This window comes from Callionymus lyra, chromosome 8, assembly GCF_982586985.1.
Source record: "Callionymus lyra chromosome 8, fCalLyr1.hap1.1, whole genome shotgun sequence".
NCBI lineage: Eukaryota > Metazoa > Chordata > Actinopteri > Syngnathiformes > Callionymidae > Callionymus > Callionymus lyra.
The window spans coordinates 10,599,758-10,620,383 of NC_141825.1; the positions used below are offsets into that span (position 1 = coordinate 10,599,758).

At 37.1% G+C, this 20,626-nt stretch overlaps 1 protein-coding gene across 2 annotated transcripts; it reads right to left on the reverse strand.

The window, feature by feature from the left end:
- Nucleotides 1-773: 773 nt before the first annotated feature.
- cpt1ab (carnitine palmitoyltransferase 1Ab (liver)) lies at nt 774-16,129 on the reverse strand. Of its 2 annotated transcripts, none has more exons than XM_087798199.1 (19): nt 16,010-16,129; nt 13,173-13,340; nt 12,739-12,881; nt 12,088-12,259; nt 11,679-11,780; nt 11,399-11,536; nt 10,837-10,914; nt 10,103-10,210; nt 8,633-8,717; nt 7,065-7,260; nt 5,340-5,528; nt 5,167-5,272; nt 4,991-5,107; nt 4,129-4,293; nt 3,774-3,905; nt 3,530-3,682; nt 3,345-3,458; nt 2,272-2,364; nt 774-2,185 (listed from the first exon to the last, which is right to left on the reverse strand). In XM_087798199.1, the coding sequence occupies exons 2-19, from the start codon at nt 13,311-13,313 to the stop codon at nt 2,099-2,101; spliced, it is 2,319 nt and encodes a 772-aa protein (XP_087654325.1). In that variant the 5' UTR covers nt 13,314-13,340; nt 16,010-16,129; the 3' UTR covers nt 774-2,098. The 2 variants fall into 2 exon arrangements, with proteins under 2 accessions (XP_087654325.1, XP_087654324.1); XM_087798198.1 differs by lacking the exon at nt 8,633-8,717 and adding an exon at nt 9,153-9,240.
- Nucleotides 16,130-20,626: the final 4,497 nt, after the last annotated feature.

Below are 20,626 nucleotides of genomic sequence, written 5' to 3' on the forward strand. Positions count from 1 at the left end.
TTTTTACGAGGTTACAGATTTAGGCTGATGTTTCTCAAAAATAAAATACTTTTTTCAAAACAAAATCCCATTTCATTCAGTAATAATCAACACAACAGAAATTATAAATGTTTTTCTGGTCTAATGAAGCGGTGTCATTATGCTCAGAGTCCACTAGATGGCGGTCTCTGCACTATTTTCCATGGTTTTGAACAACTGTTCTAATGAAACATCACATTTTTAAACTGATGGCGCCACCTACTGAACTCTAAACAACATGACACTGCTTTATGAAGCTTCATCTGACTATCACTATCCTTAGCTGTAGTTTGTCTCTTTGTGTAAAGTATGCATATCTGTTGAGTGTGTCCCCTGCCTATTACCCTGAGCAGCTGGGATAGATTCCAGAACCTCAGAAAATTAATGAATAAAAGTTACCTGTAAATCATGTTGAACCAAATAATTTTCATTTACGCAAACCATATACTGTATATACATCGTTTTTTTTTTTTTTTAATTCTTTTTAATTGATTCCTTAACGCAAACCTGGTTAATTCATAAAACTAAATCTAATTTATTGACGTTGAAGACACGGTCCATGAAGTCCAGTTTTCATAAATCTGACAAAATTGGAAAGGTTATAACTGAAGACTAAATAAATCAGATAAATTGTACATCACTTTTTTTAAGAAGAAAACACTCAACAATAAAAAGTTTCACTATAATAAAATACATTCGATGTCCCTTTTTTCTGCACCATACACACTTTCAAAAGAAGACTCGCCTCAGAGTCATCTGTGTCACATTCACTTTATTGTTAAGAATTTTGGTATAGCAGCTGCTTGTCTTTCCTCTTAAAATGCATCTTTTTTTTTTAAATGTAAAGGCAAACAGGCAAACATATACAGCGTCATTTCCAGAAAGCCATGCAGCAGCAGCGTAAACGTGATGTTAGAAGTCCACTACAAGTCTTCGGAGCCAACAGAACTCCGGGTCCGTGCGGCTGCGTCCGGATCGTAAATGCAGAAGTTGGTGATTATTACGTTTTTAAATAAATAGATCCGGCAGAACAAATGTATTAATAAATGTCTTCTGGAAATGCTGGGGAAAGTAAGAAATGAAGCACCACATGTCGACTAGATAACTAAAAAAAAAAATAGTAGAACATTCCAATAATTAATCACATAGATGATTGACACGTCTTTTCCTATGTGTGTGTGTGTGTGTGTGTGTGTGTGTGACACTCCAGCATGTTGCATTGCACTGCATCTTAAACTCCATCAACACAAACACAAACTGATAAAATCCCTCCAACGTCATTCACAAATGAACCTGAGTAAGAAACAAAAAACATGCTTTCGGTGAGTCTAGAGAAAAGAGAGAGAGAAAATAAAAAGAGGCAGGCAATGATAAATGATGCGGCTAAAATACACACAAAGAGCTCTAGTGTGTGTGTGTGTGTTATTGAACTGGTACCTTTGTGTTGCATTCATCTATTTTTACATGTTTTTTAAAAATAAATCCGACGCACAAAAGACGCTTATTTTTTCCTTCTTTTTTTTTCTTGTAGCCGTTTTAAACATTCACATCCAAGACTGCAAAGTTCAGAAAAAGGCCAGAAAAATCTAAAAAAAAAAAAAAGAAAACTGCTCAACATTCTCTAACCATGTTCATTGAACCCACGAGTGTAACTAGACGAAGAAGGTGCTGCAGCTCAAACTGATAAAATGGTTCTTCATGGATCAACTTAAAATCAGATTCCTTCCTTCAGTCTCAAAAAGATTCAAGCATGTCTTCTCCTCCCTTATTTTTGTTGTTTCATCTCCTCATGAGTGGGTCACTAAGGCACTGGTGCGTGCGTTCCCATAAATACAAACGTCTCTCTGTGCACTACCGTGTACCAGGATCTCACTCCATATATATATATACAGTACGCATGAAGCAAAAAAACGACACTTGCCAAATACATCCACCTCATTTCCTTTCTTCGATTTTAAATAACCCCCCGAAAAAACCTCCCGCTTTTTTGTGATTCTGTACAAGCTTCAGTAAGAATGAACCTTCGGACGAAACGAATCCTTTTACACGCGACCTTCTGATTTGATCAATTTTTTTTCAATCACTTCAAAGTTTTCTTGTCCAGCTGGAAGAGGCTCAGGACGTCCAGCATGGCCTGTCGGATGTTGCTGCCGAAACGGTGCGAGTCCTGGAATGGAAGATGTTCCGGTTTCATTTTTTTTTTTCCTTTTTAAAACCGAAGAGTGGGGGACGGGGGACGGGGGGTAAACTTACAGTTTCTGGGCTCGAGTGTTTGCTGGAGATGTGGAAGTTGATCAGGTTTTCGCCGACGATGATGTAGGAGACGCCGTATCCGTCGTCAGCCACCTTGAAGAGATTACCATTTATTTTTTTTACGTCCATTATTGTGACAGAGATCTCTAAACATTCATTTTAAACAATAAGTATACCAATATATGATACATAATATTTTTAATAATAAGTATGAAGAAAGATGGCTAAGAAATTCCAAAGAAAGCTTCAGACATTTCTAAACCTTTTGTTTTAAATCAGCATTTTAACAAGTTTAATTTGAATCACATTAACAGGAACATAATATCAATAGTTATTCGATTCAGAAGATTCAACGTTATCGCAAAATAGTTTGAGCAACACAACAATGAAAACTAGGAACGTGTTGATGAAGCTTCATGAAGCAGTGCCATGTTGTTTAGAGGTCAGTAGGTGGCGCCATCGGTTTGGAAATGTGATGCATCATTAGAACAGTTGTGCTAAACAAAGGAAAATAGTGCAGAGACCGCCATCTAGTGGACTCTGAAAATAATGACACTGTTTCATGAAGCTTCATCAGACCGTCACTAATGAAAACCTTGCAGTTTAAGCAAATTTAGCTCTTAGCATCGCTACTTACAATCTTGTCAAAACACTCGTTAGTGACAGTTACCACTTTAGAAACACGTTTTTCACATTCTTTTTTTAACAAATTCTCCATATAATTTTTTTTTACTTAAAATTTACTTAAACATATAGATACATACACTTAAATATATAGAATGCTTCAATTGTTTTTCTGATGAAGGGAATCTTCTAAGTAATAAAATAATTCTTCCTAATTGAAAGAGTGTAAAAGTACACTAAAGTGTAAAAATGCTGCTGTACCATGAAATTCAGTTTAGCAGCTGTAAGTGGAGATTTAAATTGTTTTATAAATAAAATTAAAAAGAGATAAAATATAAAATAAAAAAAATAATAATAATAAAATGTGGGAGAAATAGACACATTACAAAACCTAAATATGTTTGCGATCTCTTAACTCTATACAACAATGTATTCATTCGTTTCCTCACCGGCCCGAAGCCGCCTCCGGATGAAACGTATTCCGGGTGTTTAACCAGGTCGAACAGCTCCACCTGCTGGAGAGGAGTCTGGCTGGTCGACAGCCTCCATGGCTCGGACAGGACCTGACGGGTGACAGGACCGTTAGAAAAAGAAAAACTCTTCCTAAAGCTTAAAGAAGAGGTTTGAGCCGGACCTCCTTGAGGAAGGCAGAGTCTTCTCCCAGGTACTTGGACACGACGTAAAGGCAGAAGAGGTGACGGTCGATGCCGTTTCCCGTCATGGCGAGGCGGTACATGTTCTGGTGCTTCTCCGCGGCGATCTTCAGCAGCTTGAGGCGCTCTTCTATCTGAAGGGGGGCGGGGGGGGGGGGGGGAGATGTTGAACGTCCATCATTAATAAGAGATTAAGAAGGTTCTTTAACGTCGTTCAAAACCCACCGTCTCATCTCGGAGCATGGCTCGGACAAAGTTGCAGGTCTCGATGGTGCAGGAACGTACGGTTTCCGTTCGGCCTTCACGGAACAGACGAGTCATGGAGGCTTCATAGGTCAGGCAGAACTTCCCTTTGTCCTGTTTGAAGATCAGGTAATAAACCTTGTTAATTTAACTAAAAAAATGACTATCTTACAGGGTTTTTTCAAAACATCATCAATTGACTGACATGCATTTATCCCATTCTTACATAGATCAACGTGCAATGGTTTTTAAGACGTTAGCGCCCTCTACTGGTCAAAAGTGGAACTGTAGTCCCCCAAAAACCGCCTCGGTGATACCGGAAGTGTCGTGTAGTTACCCGGAAATGAGCCAACTGGAGTGCAATCTGGATGAAAGCGTCAGGGCTGGTGCGGCACTTCTTGATCAGACCTTTGCCGAAATCAGAGAAAGGGAAAATGTGACAGTCCACGTCGTCCGCGAGGCTCTGGGCCACCGTGAGGGAGCTCTGGATGACCTCCTGGCACTGCGTGGGGGAATAATAAGAAAGATAATTAGGATTGGATAAAAGGAAACTAAATGAAACAGGGAATTGGCTGCACATTTTTAGTGTAAATTTTGTAAAATTTGTACTTAAATGGGTCTTCGCTTACTATGAAGGACCATACATAAAAAAATTATAAACAAATAAATGTATAAATGCAAAACTAAATGTATAAATATATACAGTGAATAAATGTCAAAATGAATAAATTACAGATTATGTCATTTCTGTGTATATATACATTTTACCTTTTATTGTTTTGCATTTATTTTTTATGCATTTTCTCATTTATTATTATTATTTCTTTTTATTTATTACCATCCATCATTTCAAGACAAAAAGTAAAAAACTGGAAATGAAAACAAACAAAAAAGTATGAATATCATGAATAAATAAATGTGAAAAAGTGAAATTTAAAAAACTTATTAAAGATAAAATGTTTAAACTCAGAAATAGAAGCATTCTTCAACAATAAATATCATTTATTAATTAATATATTTAAACATTTTAATATTTACTTAAAAATGCCTTTAAATCTCTTTTTTCAACGGTCATTTATCGCCCTTTATAAATTACCTTTAATTATTGAATCTAAATTAAAAGAGCTGAAAAAAGATTTCAAGTTTTGAGTGTCTGCCAGCAGAGGGCAGCAAAGATTACATTCTAATGTCGTTCATACCTCGGGGGAGATGTCCCACTGTAGTCTTTGGGGTCCGGGCATATTGGGGTGAGGCTTTCCACAACAGTGACCGTCGTCGGTGTATCCCAGCTTGAACGGGTCCATGGAGAGCACGTGCTGAAACGATCACACCAGTTAGCATTAGCTCAACAGCAACACAAGTCCACTCGACACACCTCCCACAGGTGTCCGATGATGGGAGCGTCAGCCCAGGAGTGCTCGGCGTTCAGGCCCATGGTTCCGTTCTTGAACACGATCAGGTTGAAGGACTTGTCGAACCATCTGGAACACAAACGTATTCGAGGTTTTTACCTTTTAATCAATCTCGGGACTAACCTCCAGTACCGACCTGTCGTAGCACTTCCCGTGGAGCAGGGACTTGGCGTATCGATCCAGGGAGCCGACCGGGTCCTTCTCCTCGAAGCGCTGCTCGGTGTCGTCCAGCGTCACACAGAAGGCGGCTTTCTCGATGGCGTCTAGAGATTGCTTGTTCTTTCCACTCTTGAAGTATTCCTCACGGGCCTTTGCCCACGGGGTCCTGGCAGCGACAAAAACATACAGACTGTGTTGGATATTCTAGTCTTGAGAAGTTTTCCTGGTACATAGTTTTTGCAATTGATCTGTATATAGAAGTGGAAGTAAAAAACACTTTTACTGCGTGTCAAAATCTCAAGTCAAATTTAGAACATTTTAACTGTATAATAGTAGCTTCTGTAGAAGTCTTTTGATGGCATTTCCGCCATTGTAATATCCCTGAGTCAGGTGTCATCATTACAAGATGCTACAGCGATGCCTAAAGATGTGCTGAATAGGTTCAGGAAAAATATTACTGGGAGGCAAAATAATTATTCTCAGGAGGGATGTCCTTTCTTACTCCTGGGCTTCAGAGACATTGAAAGGTTGTCAACAATTCTAAACCAGTATTTGCATAAAGAAAGAAGTGGCTCACGCAATAATGTATGACTGAACCGTTGCCAATTTTGGGTTGAGTCGTGGGGGCAGCAAGCTTCAGCAGGGAGGCCAAGACTTTCCTCTCTATATCTCTAACCGAGAGCCCAGACACCCTGGGCTGTTGATCCCACACTCCACGCTCCCCTGACGCGTGAACAAGACCTCAAGATACTCAAGCTCCTCAATTGGGGAAGAGTCTCATCCTGGCCCGCCTCCACCTTACTCTTGCCGAGAACTATTGACTCAGTCAAACTATTGGCGGAGTCAAACCCTCACTGGAAACGAGTCGGACTACTGCTACTATAAGTGTAATTGATATGTACCTTGCATCATGTCGGTCAAACCTTTTTTAACAGATGAGATTGTAGACTAAACTAAACGGATATTTACCAAGCTGTCGGTAACAGGAAGTAATAGTCTGATTGTGACCTTTCATTCTTTCAGGTTCAATCCAATTGAACTATCTCCATGTTTGTCCTTCATTATTTATTCTACGTCTCTGTATGATTGACATCTATAATCTCTGTTCCTCATCTTATATCATCATATTAACAATAAACTACATTGATTTTGAGACAACCATCTGGCGAGGCCTTGAGTTTGACACGTGAAGATTTATATATCTAAAATGTAAAAATATATTTAAAAGTTAAAATTATTGAATTGTCCAATCCAAATGAAGGAATATTTTTGCCATTTTGCCAATGTAAAAATCAAAAAAATTGATGTGGCCTGTCGGATGGTTTACTTAAAATCAGGGTTGATTAATGTTGATGTAGACACGGGGACCTGTAAAGGTGCCAGTGTTTAAGATAAGGGACAGAGACGATAGATGTCATCAATACGAGTCAAACCGGAATGCGTTTGGGGCCAAAGAATAAATAAAGAGATAATGAGGATAAAATGAGCCTTAAAGAACGTAAAGAAAACATCAAAAATCGGACTTGTACGTCGTGTTGGGTAAATATGGACTTTGTTCGGACTTGGACTACTAAAATAGTTTGACACCTTGTGGTCATCTATTGAGCAACTCACCTGTAGTGTCCAGATAGTAGATCATTCGCATTACCAGCTAGAAAACCGATCGACATTTGAATAGTTCCACAGTTCGAACGGGACGCACCTCTCCCCGGCAGTCAGCGCAGCCAGTTTCTCCTCTCCTGGCTGCGGCTCGGTCTTGTCGGCCAGGATCTTCTCCATCTGCTGCTCGATCTCGCGAGGCAGAAGCAGGCGGCCGTCGTAAAACATCCACACCTTGTAGTAACGACCCTTGTGGAACACGGCGATGTGTTTGCTCTCGTTCATGTGCTGGAGGGTGTCTGTGTGGCAGGGGATCAAGCTTTTAGCCAACAAATAGCACAACATCTAATAACGGTGTGTTGAATGTGCTAAAGGCGGGTCAGCATTGCCAGATCTTTGAACAATTCCATCGCAAGGTTTTCTTGAACTTCTTAATATGAAGTGTGAATTACACTAGAATTATTAAACCTCTGGCAACATTGTACTGCTAACGGAAGAAAGGGAAGTGTTGAAATGAAACATGCAGGTTGTGATATGGAAAGAGGGGAAAAGTTAATTTTAAATGAGTGACTCGGATGGTTTCAAGGTTTGTTTGAACATCAGAGGGAACAGGAAACTCAATGGAGTCAATAGTGTGAATTCTAATCTTTGAATGACACTCAAGCGTTCAAACAAACATTGAAAAAAGAAGCAAAAAAATAAATAAGGATACTTACACTTGTGCAACACAGCCAACTCACATCCAAACCAAACTGGACTTAACCATATGTGCTCCTTTGGTCAGATAAATCTAATTAAAATGAGGATTTTCAATGGATTCTGTAATTCTGCATTTTCTCGTGGTTGTGTGTTCCAATACTTTAGTTTTTTTTCTCTTAAGGTTTGATTTCCGTATTTGTATTCTTATGAAGTCAAATAACTATAAATCTAACACGTGACTTGAAACTGTGGTTTCCTGTAACTGATATTTACCGTGTACACTTTGTCATCTGCTGCACATTCTCTCTATGACTTGGTTTCCTTTATTAACTGTAACAATCTACATCTATAATCTGATATTAAGTTAATTTTTTACTGACACAGACTCTAAGATTGTTTTCTAAAATATAGATCTGATTTATATACATACCGATTTCTTTTTTCACTTTATAAGTAATCAATTAAACAGGCTAAACTTAAAAAAGCAAAATTTTAAATGTGTAAACAGCAGAAGAGGATTATTTATTCAGTGAAATATATTTTTAAATTATGATGTTGAAAAGATTGCTTAAGGACTTCATTAGCAAATTAATGTATCACGTTTAACAAATCTAATTTAAAATGCAATACTTCTCCGAGTACATTCTTTTGTTTAAAGGTTATTTCTAGTGTGAATTAAATGGGTTTATACTGGAATGCAAGCAAGTATTGATTAAATATGTATTTAAATATATACTGCATTAGATTTCAGTGAGTTGTCTCAGCACTGTTTGCTCAGTGCCGCTTTTTTGTACACTTAAACAAGTCTGCATTTTATTTGCATGCAATTTAGTCACCGACTGGTTGAAAAATCAGTCCACGTGCAATGTCAATCAAAAAGTGAGAATTACTCTCAGTTGAACATCGTAAGGTTCTGAGGAGAAGTACAGTCGCAGTAGTAGGGGAGAAGGCAGCACCGCTATAGAACTCTACCTGTGTCTACACCTGGGACACGACTGGTGTTGAACATACGCTCATATTGGGATGAACACATGGGGATAGTGTTTAGGAGCATGAGCTGAAAAGCAAAAGGGGAGAGTCAACAAATAAAAGACGTCACTAGGAGTCCCTACAGACGAGCGGCCGCAGCTACCGGGCGAAAGAAACATGGATGAAGAGGAGGTGGAGGAGGAGCAATGAGGATTGGTGAGCAGAGGGAGGATCCCCCGGATGGTGCAGACAAAAAAAAAAAGGGTCCAGAAACCAACGGCCAACCACCTCGATTTCAACAGCAAAGCCTTGATCGATCGCTTTATCGTCTTATATTATGGAAAATTTCCAAACGTTTAACCAAATAGCATTTAAATATTTAGATGACTGTCTCATGGCTGTGCTGGTGAGAAGGAAGGAGAGGAGTCAGAGATTTCCAATGGCTGCCGCCATAGTGAGGATGGTTATAGCATAGGATGGGGGGGTTCTGAGAGCAACAGCAGGGGTTGTGCCCTCATCTTACCTGTCTCCAAACCAGGGAGGCGGGAGGTGTTAAACATCCGCTCCCACTGAGCCGAGCACAGAGGAACCTTGTTTGCCAGCAAGTAAATCTAACGCAGCGTGCGATACGGCGAAAGAACAAAAAGTCAGACACAGCTGGAGCGATAGTGCATGCACATGCACTGGAGTACACACACAATTTGGTTCCTTGCGGAAACATAAATGCCAAACGACAGGTTAGCACACTTACAAACACAAATCTGTGGTCAGAAGGGAAAACGTTTCACAGATCGTTGTCGAGAAAGTTGGCAGCAAAAAAATATCGATACACTCAAACTGCCATATTTTTTTTCACGATATCGACATTTGAAAACAAATATCCTTTTCAAATTGTTGAGTTCCGTTTGTTTTTTTTACATTATTTTGGAGTTCTTCATGTTATACATTTCAATAAATAGTGTATTTAAAAGAAAAATCACTTTTTGAAATGCCAATTCAATTTCATTTTTGTATTGCAATTAAACTTCCGATCGCGACAGTCATTACATCCTCAGAAACTAAAGGATCAAATTAATCCTGCAATATACTGGCGATGACTAAGAACGAGAGGATAAAGTTGATTCCAGCAGCTCTTTTAAAGCTGTATCAGGGGTCCTTAACCCAAACATCAAAGCACTCAATGAGGGTCTCTTATCAAGACCGGTCATGAAGAAACATTTTCTCTCGACTTCCAAAATCTGTGAACTTCTTTTTAAGCCTGAAATTCTCAAAGGCTTTCTTAGAAATACTGCCACGGTTGGATTAGCACTCTTTCAAAAAGCTAGCACTTTACGCTTGTAAATACACAACAAACACTAAAGCAAGGCACAGAGCAAAACTTAAGCCGCACTGTGAAGTTCATACAAACAGCTTAAGCAGTTATTTACAGTTAGAGACTCCAAATAAAAGTTGAAATGAGGCATCTGTACTCACTGGTTTGATCTGTGCTCTGTCTAGTTTCCTCCTGTAGATCATGATAGCATGGATGGCGTTTGCTGCTCTGGCCGCCTGCACCGATGTAGGGAACACGTACAGGAAGTCCTTTAGGGATTGAGAAATTGTTTAACTGAAAAGAAAGAAAAGGATGCAGCACCAGACCTTACACTGTTGGTAGTGTTTGACCAAGGTTTGGGAAGACAAGTATGAACTTGCCCAGCGTTTATTGAGACGTTTGTGTTAAAGTAACGCTGTGCTGACTTTTCTTCACTTGTCAAAAGGATGACACTCTAACAAGGACCATCATCAGCAACAAGCAAGAGGTTAGAATGAAACCGCTCGACATGCTTATTGATTTGTCCATAGTGGTATTTGTGGGATGAAAAAAATCCATTAACCAGTATTTGTAAGCCTCATAATTGTATCAACCATTATGTCACGTCAGTTAAGTAACACAATTAAAATATCTCACCAGGAAAACTGTGCCTTACATTTTACACATTTTATTTTTAATCAGTACAGGATTAATCCATTTTACTTCAATCTTTGTCAGCCTACAAATAAAAAATGATTTTGTCAATGGGATTAATCACTCCAGGATAATTGCAGATAAACAACAAACAAACAAATCTAATAAGCAGACTTAACAAATACTGTAGCTACAGCTGTTGTAACAAAATTAAGTTGGGAATGACAACCTAGTGCAATTATACAATTATAGTTTTTATTACCATGGCATAGTAGTTGCTGTTGACCATAATGGGTCCACGACCCCTCAGGTAGATGTACTCCTCCCACCAGTCACTCACCTGTGGACAAAGAAAAACAGGAAGATAAATAAATGGATATGTGTTCGAACCAAATGAGAACTAAAATATCAATTAACTTGTGCCTGTTAAAAAAATGTTTTAACATTTATAATATCCAAACTTTTAGTAAAATCATTGACAAGACTGGGTTTTAAACAGAGTGGCTAAAACTAGAAGAGGGACTAAACTCTGATTCATAAATTTGTTTTGAGAGCCTAGAAGACTCAAGGTCGAGCAAGGTCAATGAAAATGAGAGACCAAGTGACCCTAGACAAATTATTTTCAAACATTTGTTAATTATGAAATTCATGAACATCCAAAATGAGACCTAGTGCAGACATTATGTTCCAATTCCTTATCATTATTTTTCCATCCTTGTGTTTAAGTCACAAATCTCTGCTAATTTTTGAACTCCTTGTTTGGAACTATGACAAAAAAAACTAATATTTTAAGACATTTATCCAAGTTCATGATTCAGACTTACGTAGTTGGAGGCCCACCAAGATTTGAGTTTCAGGTACCACTGTAGTCTTGGCCCCAGATTCGCTTCAAAATCTTTAGCCAGTCCCTCCATGCGTTCGTACTTTTCATCATCCATGAGTGGACGGACTGACTCCAAGTACTGTGGACACAACAGTAGGTAAAGTTAGATTAAATGAAACTAGACACCTTAGTGTGTTCATATGTTTTGTCTAAATGATAGTCTACTTTCAATATCTAATCGAGATGTTTGATTGACAGGGAACTAAACAAAGGGAAAGTACCCTGCTGCATGTGTCATTGACTGCAGGCACAGGCAGTCTTGGCAGAGAGTTCTGGAAACTGTAGAGCATCGGCTTCCTACCAGAAAACACCTTCACCAATACCTGTGGAAACATCAAATACAAAAGTTAGTTCAAGTTGCAATTTCAACATGAAAGAAAACACCATCTACTGTCTTTATGTCTTCAAAAGTTGAAATACTGTTAATAACTTATCAGGTTTTATAGAAATATTTATACAGTATTTAACCAAGTTATTTTAAGATAATAGTAACTGATTACATCAATTTATTTTTGACTGATTGCATAAATAAAAAGTGGCATGTGACCCATGTAAAGTACAGTAAAATGCTGGTCAACATCAATGTAACAAAAGGATTGTGCAGCAAAGCTAAGAACATAATTAGCTCACCATCCACAGACGGGCAGACCAGGACACCGAGCCGTGACGCGCATGCATCCAGCCGTGCCATGACAACAGGCTCTTCAAGACATTCCTCATAATCATAATGATCGTCACCCACAGGCCCGTGCCCACCAGCACACCCCCGACGATCATCTGGTTGTCGGTGGAAATGTATTTGCTGTGAACGACGGGAGGAAATTGTTAAAAAAAACTGATCAAATTAAAATCAATACAATTCAATAAAATAATGCTCTAGATCTTGAGAAATAAGCCACGATGATGGATTAGTCTGTCGTTATTTTTAGACTAAACATACTTTAATAGATTCAACTTAAAGCATTGTAATTGTGATCCCTTTATACGTGGACTTACCCTCAAGTAAGGGTAATTGAATAAGTGTTTGACTTTACCTAGAACAATATAACAAGGTAATCATTGAACACTGGTTATATGATTAACAGCAGTAAATAAAAAGGAGGCCGACAAATTCCTTACACTGCTGGTCAGTTAAATATTAATCAATAATGTCGATCATAACCTAGATAAGGCGCACCGATAAGACTTGAACCTGACGTTTTAATTATGGCAATTGGTAGCTAGAACATTTGATTTTTTCTTTACCAAAAAAAGGGGTAATTTCAGCACCAATAGTCTCACCCTATTGGAATATGCTGGCCCAGTTTTGTTATCAATCCAAGGGAGGGATCCAGGCCTCTGTACTTGTGGTAGGACATGTAGGAGACCACCACCACCATGAAGCCTCCGGGGCTGCCAGGATACACGCCGGTCATCACCCCATTCTGGTGAAGGTTGAAAGTGAGTGGAAGGTTACAGACGGTAGAAGACGCCTTATAAAAGGCTTACTTTATTAACAGTATCCGTGTTTCCGATTCTAAAGAAGATTCCAGTAGATTATCATGCCTTGAGTGACTTAACGCACAAGTGTGTAAACAGAGAAGTCGGCCAAAGGCTAGGACAGAACACTCTACAGGGAACGCATTGTCCCCGTGACAACAGGTCAGTCTGAAGAAACAAAAGATCAGTTTTCCCCTCTAACCCTTTAAGAACCATCCACCTGAAGCAGCCGTTACCTTGAAGCGAATGAATCTTTTCTTCCAGGAGTGCAGACCAGAAAGGTAGATCTGGCGTAGAGCTTCATGGCACAGCTGGAGGTCTATACCATCAGGGGTGACTGTGAACTGAAAGGCCACCGCCTGATGTGCTTCTGCCATGGTGGCTTCTGGTTCTGGACTTGCTTACTGAAGCAGAAAAAAAAGACAGTTTACCGTCGTGAAGGATAAAATAATCAGTAAATACGTGTTGGGCTTTAAATAAATGTATCTTGGGCTTTAATAGAATACATTTAAACAAGAGCTGAACATGGATCTTGTCAGTGTTCGGCTCAAAATTAAACATGGCCAAGCGTTTGAAAACGTTTGTCTTTTGGTAGTCAAGAAGAAAAAAAAGGTTTTAGTAATTCAACACCTGATGGAGGAGTCACTGGTTCCTCCTTTCTCAATTGCCTAACTGGTTTTACAGGTGCATCTAGGAATTCCTCTTGACAAGTGCTATCTGAGCTGAAATCTAAACCAAACTTCAGAGTTCTGGAACGTTAACAAACATCTTGTTGAGGATTAGACAACAGCCATTGTGGTCCTGTCCGTCAAGTAAACTCATTTTCGTTTGATGAAGTGATAAAACGAGATTCAAAAAGTAAACATCATCTGCTTCCTTCTAGGTTGTTTTTTTTTCAATTTGCACAAGCTGAACAAAGGGGACAGTACATAATAAAAAATGGAACATGGGACTAGCTCAATCTTTAACGTGTAAACAATAAAAAAAGTGATTAACAAATTACATTAATCTAAAAAAGGATACAAACAAAAAAGGTTATAACAATAATAACAGCATGTATTTGTATTGCACGTTACATTCATTTACTTAACAAATCTCAAAGTGCTATGGGTTTAAAACGAGATAAAGACATTTGTAATAAAGACACAGAAAACAAACTAATAATAATGATAACATAAATAGCAACATGGACAACAACTTAAATAATAACAAAAGATGACATTAGCAATCATTACATCAGTTAACTATGAAGACAAATATTTGGTTCAGTGAAAAAGAAAAGTATGAAAAAGAAATTTAAATTGCTAATTCCTTTTCTAATCTCTTTAAAATCTCGTTGTGAAAACCACATTCATGCGAAAACTGATGTCAATCTTTCCCCGACAGGAGCTTCAAATATATCATTTTTCTATACTCATTTTAAACTAAGATTACTTCCCATTTAATTGTATTTTTGCAGCATTTCATCTTGATTTTCTGGAACTCCTGTTGTGTTATCAGTTTTATCTTGCCCTTTAAAGTATATACTTTATTGAATATTGTTTTGATTGTTTAATCGCTTTGTGACCCTGTTCTAGAAAAGCGCTATATAAATAACAATTACTTACTTACTTAACATCCATCTATAGCTACAACACAAAATACGTTAGTAAACTAATAAATGGTAATATTTCAGTTCTTCAAGATAAACTACTACCACTGCAATATACAAATAAACATGGCCGCCCACATTTTAAATCAGCTATAATCAAGGTTTTTTTTTTGTTTTCTCTCATCCACAGGAAGGTGCAGACGCCCGGGTTAAACAGGGTCACCGGAGTACCCGGAGTAACCCCAGGAATACAGATCTGAAAGAATACAAGCACCAGGGGGAGTTTTGTGTCACGTTTTCTTTTGTCCTACAATGCCATCATGTTGACTGACTCATATCATTTTGAAAATAAAGCTTCATATTGGTTCGATCAGGACGTGTCTTAAGGAGTAGTTGTCACACAGAACACGTCTATGGAGGGCTTCATGTTCACGAAGAAGGATCTCCTCCAGCAGAGCTCCGCCCCTCCCCCTGCATCACATGACCCACCCTCTACTGCAGAAACTGGGGGAAAGGTCGCCGCACACTCGCCGCTGCAATACCGGCTAAAACTGAAAGCAAACATGTCGCCCGAATCCTTCGTGTCTATTGATAGTAAACACACGGATTTTATTTCATAAAGAAGGAAACCAACAACGTATATTTTTATTTTTATTTTAAGTTAAAAAAAAAAAGAGAAGCCGGTCTGACCGTCCATCCACCATGTCAATAATGCTTCTTATTTAAATGTTACACACCAGAAGTATTTACGTGACATTCTGCTACACAATTCCTGTGTTGTACACGGGGGATCAAAGAGTCCCCCACGTGGTATGCGAAATGGGGTCACCGCCGGTTCGCCCCTTCTTTAGATTGATATAAATACATCTAATACTATTATCATAAGAGTCGTCGTCACTATTCAATCCCTACCTTGATCTATCTAGTTTAGATCGATTCTTTGAGGATCGATTGTTTTAGGACACACGTCTCACACTGACCTTCAAAAAAGCGGGCGAGCATATATGACACCCGGTTAAATAACACGGAACTAACCTTGCTACGAGACACCTTGGGTGGTTACCGTGTAATAGCAACAAAAAAAAAGCTATGTTTGAGTTATAAAAACAACGCCATTATGAATGAGTGACCTTTATTTTGTAAAAGGGTGATAACATATCACAGCAGATGATACGCTTTTTTTTTTCTACTGCAAGTGTTTTAAGTCAACACGCCTTTTTTTTCTTTTTCTTTTTTTTTTTTTGTTTAAACATGTCCTCGGGCTGAAGGATTAAAAAAAGAACGATTTCTAACTAATCGTTATAAAAAAATAAATTACATCAAACAAAAACAATTGTTTAACTTTCCGGTGTATTCCGCGACATTTTTTAAACGATGTCGCTTCGTCTCTTAGCTTTGAAGCCTTCAAGCAATACGTAGAGGGAAGATAGTTCATATAAAAAACGCTTAGTAAGAAACATAAAACATTATTTAGTTACTCACCGGGTTTGTTCGTTTTTTTGTTAAATATGGAGCCAGAAGAAAAAGGTAAGGGATGTCAAACTCTGGAAGCTCCGACTGTCTTCTCTGACGGAGACGGACTTGTATACACCGCCCGCTTCCTCTGCTACGTCACTCGACTCTATTTTGTTGTTAAATATAAGCACCCTGAAAGGCAACAGCGCTCTCCGTGGAGGAAAGTGAGTACTGCAGAAGTATTCTAAGGTCACCTGACGTTAGCTCTCTCTGCAGTAGCAGCAGCTCTGAGAGGACACAAAGGGACAAGATAATAATGTTTGCATGGTTTTTAAAGCAATTCTGGATGTTTACTGTGACTTCGAATACAGATGGTCGTCAAACAATTGCATAGCATGAAATAGGTACAGCATGTTTTTCCCTGATTTTCTGGGACTCCTTTGTTGTTCTCTGTGTTATCTTGATCTTTTTAGTATATATTTTATTGAGGATTGTTTTGATTGTTTAAGCGCTTTGTGACGCTGGTCTAGAAAAGCACTCTATACATATAAATTACTTAATTACTTTAAGGAATAGACACTGAAAATAATATTTTGCAGAATTTTTCATCAGGGGTTGCAACAGGTTACATCACTGATCTGATCCAGCCTTACACCCCAGCTCGGGCTCTGAGGTCTGTGGATCAGAATCTACTGATGGTTCCTCGCACACGCTTCAGGACCAGAGGAGAGAAATCCTTCCAGGCTATTGATCCTAAGCTTTGGAACGATCTTCCTCTCTCTTTGCGCTTGATGGAGCTACTGATTCCTTTAAGAAACATCTTAAGACGTTTTGATTTGTTCAGGCTTTTCCTTGATTTTCTGGAACTCCTGTTGGGTTCTCAGTTTTATCTTGCCCTTTAAAGTATACAGTATACTTTATTGAGTATTGTTTTGATTGTTTAAGCGCTTTGTTACCCTGGTCTGGAAAAGCGCTATATAAATAAAAATTACTTACTTATTTACTTACATAGCAAAAAAGGAACAGACAACAAGCGATTCAGCCTCCTTCCCCTTTGCTGATCTATTCTCTTCACATCCTCATTAGAGTCGTTTAAAAATACTATGACAATTATTAGTTTAATTTCCTGTCTTTTAAAAAACAACAATAATAATACCCAAATCACTCATCACAAATGTTTTCCCGCCTCAGGCATAAATTCATATAAATAGCTTCATTTTTTATTAAACACGCCAATTTGCAAATTTCCCTAAACTCCTCACCAGCAGAGGTCAATTTTCAATTATATATTTGGAGGTAACAAATTACGGAACAGTGTCTCACCTTTTGCAAAAGGTTGTTCTTCTCGTAAATTATTGATAAGCAGGCTGTTGCTCCTAAGCTTTGGAATGATCTTCTTCTCTCTTTGCGTTTGATGGAGTCTATTGACTCCTTAGAGAAACATCTTAAGACGTTTTTATTTGTTCAGGCTTTTCCTTGATTTTCTGGAACTCCTGTTGTGTTATCAGTTTTATCTTGATCTTTAAAGTATATACTTTGTTGAATATTGTTTTGATTGTTTAAGCGCTTTGTGACCCTGGTCTGGAAAAGCGCTATACAAATAAAAATTATTTACTTACTTACTTATTTACTTTAAAGATAGTTTAACTTCTGCTTTTGCAAATTGTCCATGTAAACATTTGTCTTGCTTTTCCTTTCCTCATTATTTTCTTATTGCTCATGAGATAAAGTCACTGATTTTTTTTGTGTCATTTTGGTTGTTTGTTTAATTGTTAAAAATAAAAAGTCAAACCCTTATTTTTTTATAGAGTAGATTTATCTATAATTTTTTCCCCAGAATATAAACACACTCTTTTTCTTATCTTAATTTTTGATTTTATCCAATTAAAAATTAAACATGTAATTACATAAAATATTGACAGAGTTTTACAGTAAATTATATACATTTTAATTTTAAATCAACTGCAGATAGCACTGCTACAGACTAGGCAAGATAGCAAGTATAGAACTCAATTACATTTTCCTTCAAGTTACGTTTTATTTTAAAGAACAATTATAAACAATAATTTCCCCTTTCATTATTGGTCATGAGACATTGGTCTTGAATATTTCTTTCTTTTTGTTGATTGAATTTGAGATACAGTCACACACTTGTAGTTTCTGTTCTTTCAGTTATTTTATTACGTTTTTATCTTCATCATTTCTTTACATTTACTGTTTATTTTTTAAATTAATTTTCCATGTAATCATGTGCTTTTGTTGATTTAACTCTAATATGAATATTTATTATAAGGTGGAGGTTTCAGATAAGCCCATTGTGGGGTTTTCTTTGCCTGTCTCTGCACTGTTATGATAACCAATATATTTATTGTTGTATTCTTTGCAAAAAAAGGCCAAAGTCTTATTTTATATAGATCAGAATGATGAGGAAAGACGACAACAACATTTGAATTGTAAATTAAATGCAGATAGCACTGCAACAGACTGAGCCAGCAAGTATAGCATTACATTTATATTGCCTTCACAATACGTTTTAGTTAAAAGAAATAAAAGAAATAAAAAACGTATTTATCGTTACGTTAAGCTCAACTTCCAAACGCTGTCTGTGACGTCACCCAACACAGCAGAGTCTCTGAAATAGCCAAGTAAAGTAAAGTCATGTTCTTTTATTGTCAAATATGCATGTAGAAATACATCATAAATGAAATTGTGGTCCTCTCTGACCCACGATGCAAAACATGAATACGGTTGAAAGGACTTAACAACAGACATTAAAAACTTAAAACAATTAAAGACTTAAACAGACATTAATTAAGACATTCAAGAAAATAAAAAATAACCAACAAAAATAAATAAATAATCAACAAACTTAAATAATCATCTAATAAACAGAACATAAACAAAAAACAAAGTTAATGCACAGGGAGGGAGTTGAACTGAATTGCAGATAGCACTGCAACAGACTGAGCTAGCAAGTATAGCATTACATTTATATTTCCTTCACAATACTTTTTAGTTAAAAGAAAAAAAATTACTAATAATCGTTACGTTAACTTCCATGTGCCCAACACAACATTCTCTGAAATAGCCAGAACAATAACAAGAAGCACATTTTATTATTATTACAACCATATACACTTAAACATAATTAAACTTACAAATAATCAATAGGTTTCTAACACAATTACTTACTTACTTAGTTTAAAATGAGTATAGAAAATTTTATTTTTGAAGCGCCTGTCGGGGAAAGATTGACATCAGTTTTCGCATGAATGTGGTTTTCACAACGAGATTTTAAAGAGATTAGAAATGAATTAGCAATTCAAATTTCTTATTAAAACTTTTCTTTTTCAACTGAACCAAATATTTGTCTTCATAGTTAACTGATGTAATGGTTGCTAATGTCATCTTTTTTTTTATTATTTAAGTTGTTGTCCATGTTGCTATTTATGTTATCATCATTATTATTAGTTTGTTTTCTGTGTCTTTATTACAAATGTCTTTATCTCGTTTTAAACCCATAGCACTTTGAGATTTGTTAAGTAAATGAATGTAACGTGCAATACAAATACATGCTGTTATTATTATTATTATTATTACCTTTTTTGTTTCTATCCTTTTTTTAGATTTATGTAATTTGTTAATCACTTTTTTTAAATAAACGTTAAAGATTGAGCTTATCCCATGTTCCATTTTTTATTATGTACTGTCCCCTTTGTTCAGCTTGTGCAAATGGAAAAAAAAACTAGAAGGAAATAGATGATGTTTACTTTTTTAATCAAACGAAAATTAGTTTACTTCTTATTCAAACTTTTCTTTTTCACTGAACCAAATATGTGTCTTCATAGTGAACTGATGTAATGGTAAGGTAAGGTAAGGTAAAAGGTAAGGTAAAACTTTATTGATGAAAATGAAATTGTTTTTTTTCCAATAGCCACAGAAAATACAGCAATTTTTCATAAAAAATAAATCAAAATAAAAAATAAGAAAAGAACATAAGAGGAAGAACAAGATGACACAATCTAAGTCTAAAGATAAAGACAAAGAACATAGATCAGAGAAAAACAACAAAGACAAAGGATACAAAGACTAACATAGAAATGAACATCCAGATACTTTCACTCCACTCCTGCCCCCGAACTCAGAATTAAATAATAATAATAATAAGATAATAATAATAATAACAGCATGTATTTGTATTTCACGTTACATTCATTTACTTAACATATATCAAAGTGCTATGGGTTTAAAACGAGATAAAGACATTTGTAATCAAGACACAGAAAACAAACTAATAATAATGATAACATAAATAGCAACACGGACAACAACTTAAATAATAACAAGGATGGTTGCTAATGTCATCTTTGTTATTATTAAAGTTGTTGTCCATGTTGCTATTTATGTTATCATTAGTTTGTTTTCTCTGTCTTGATTACAAATGGCTAAGTTGTTACGTTGAATGTTATTGTTATGATCACCTTGTTACGTTTAGTGTGGTTCGTTTAAGCTCCGCCCCCCTAGAGCGTTGGAACACGGACTTGTAATAAAGCCAACTGGCCTCGGGGCGGCGCCAAAGGAGCTATCATCGCGAGAGAAGCGAGGTCTCGCGCTCGCGCTCGCTCTCGCTCCTGTCACCGGAGC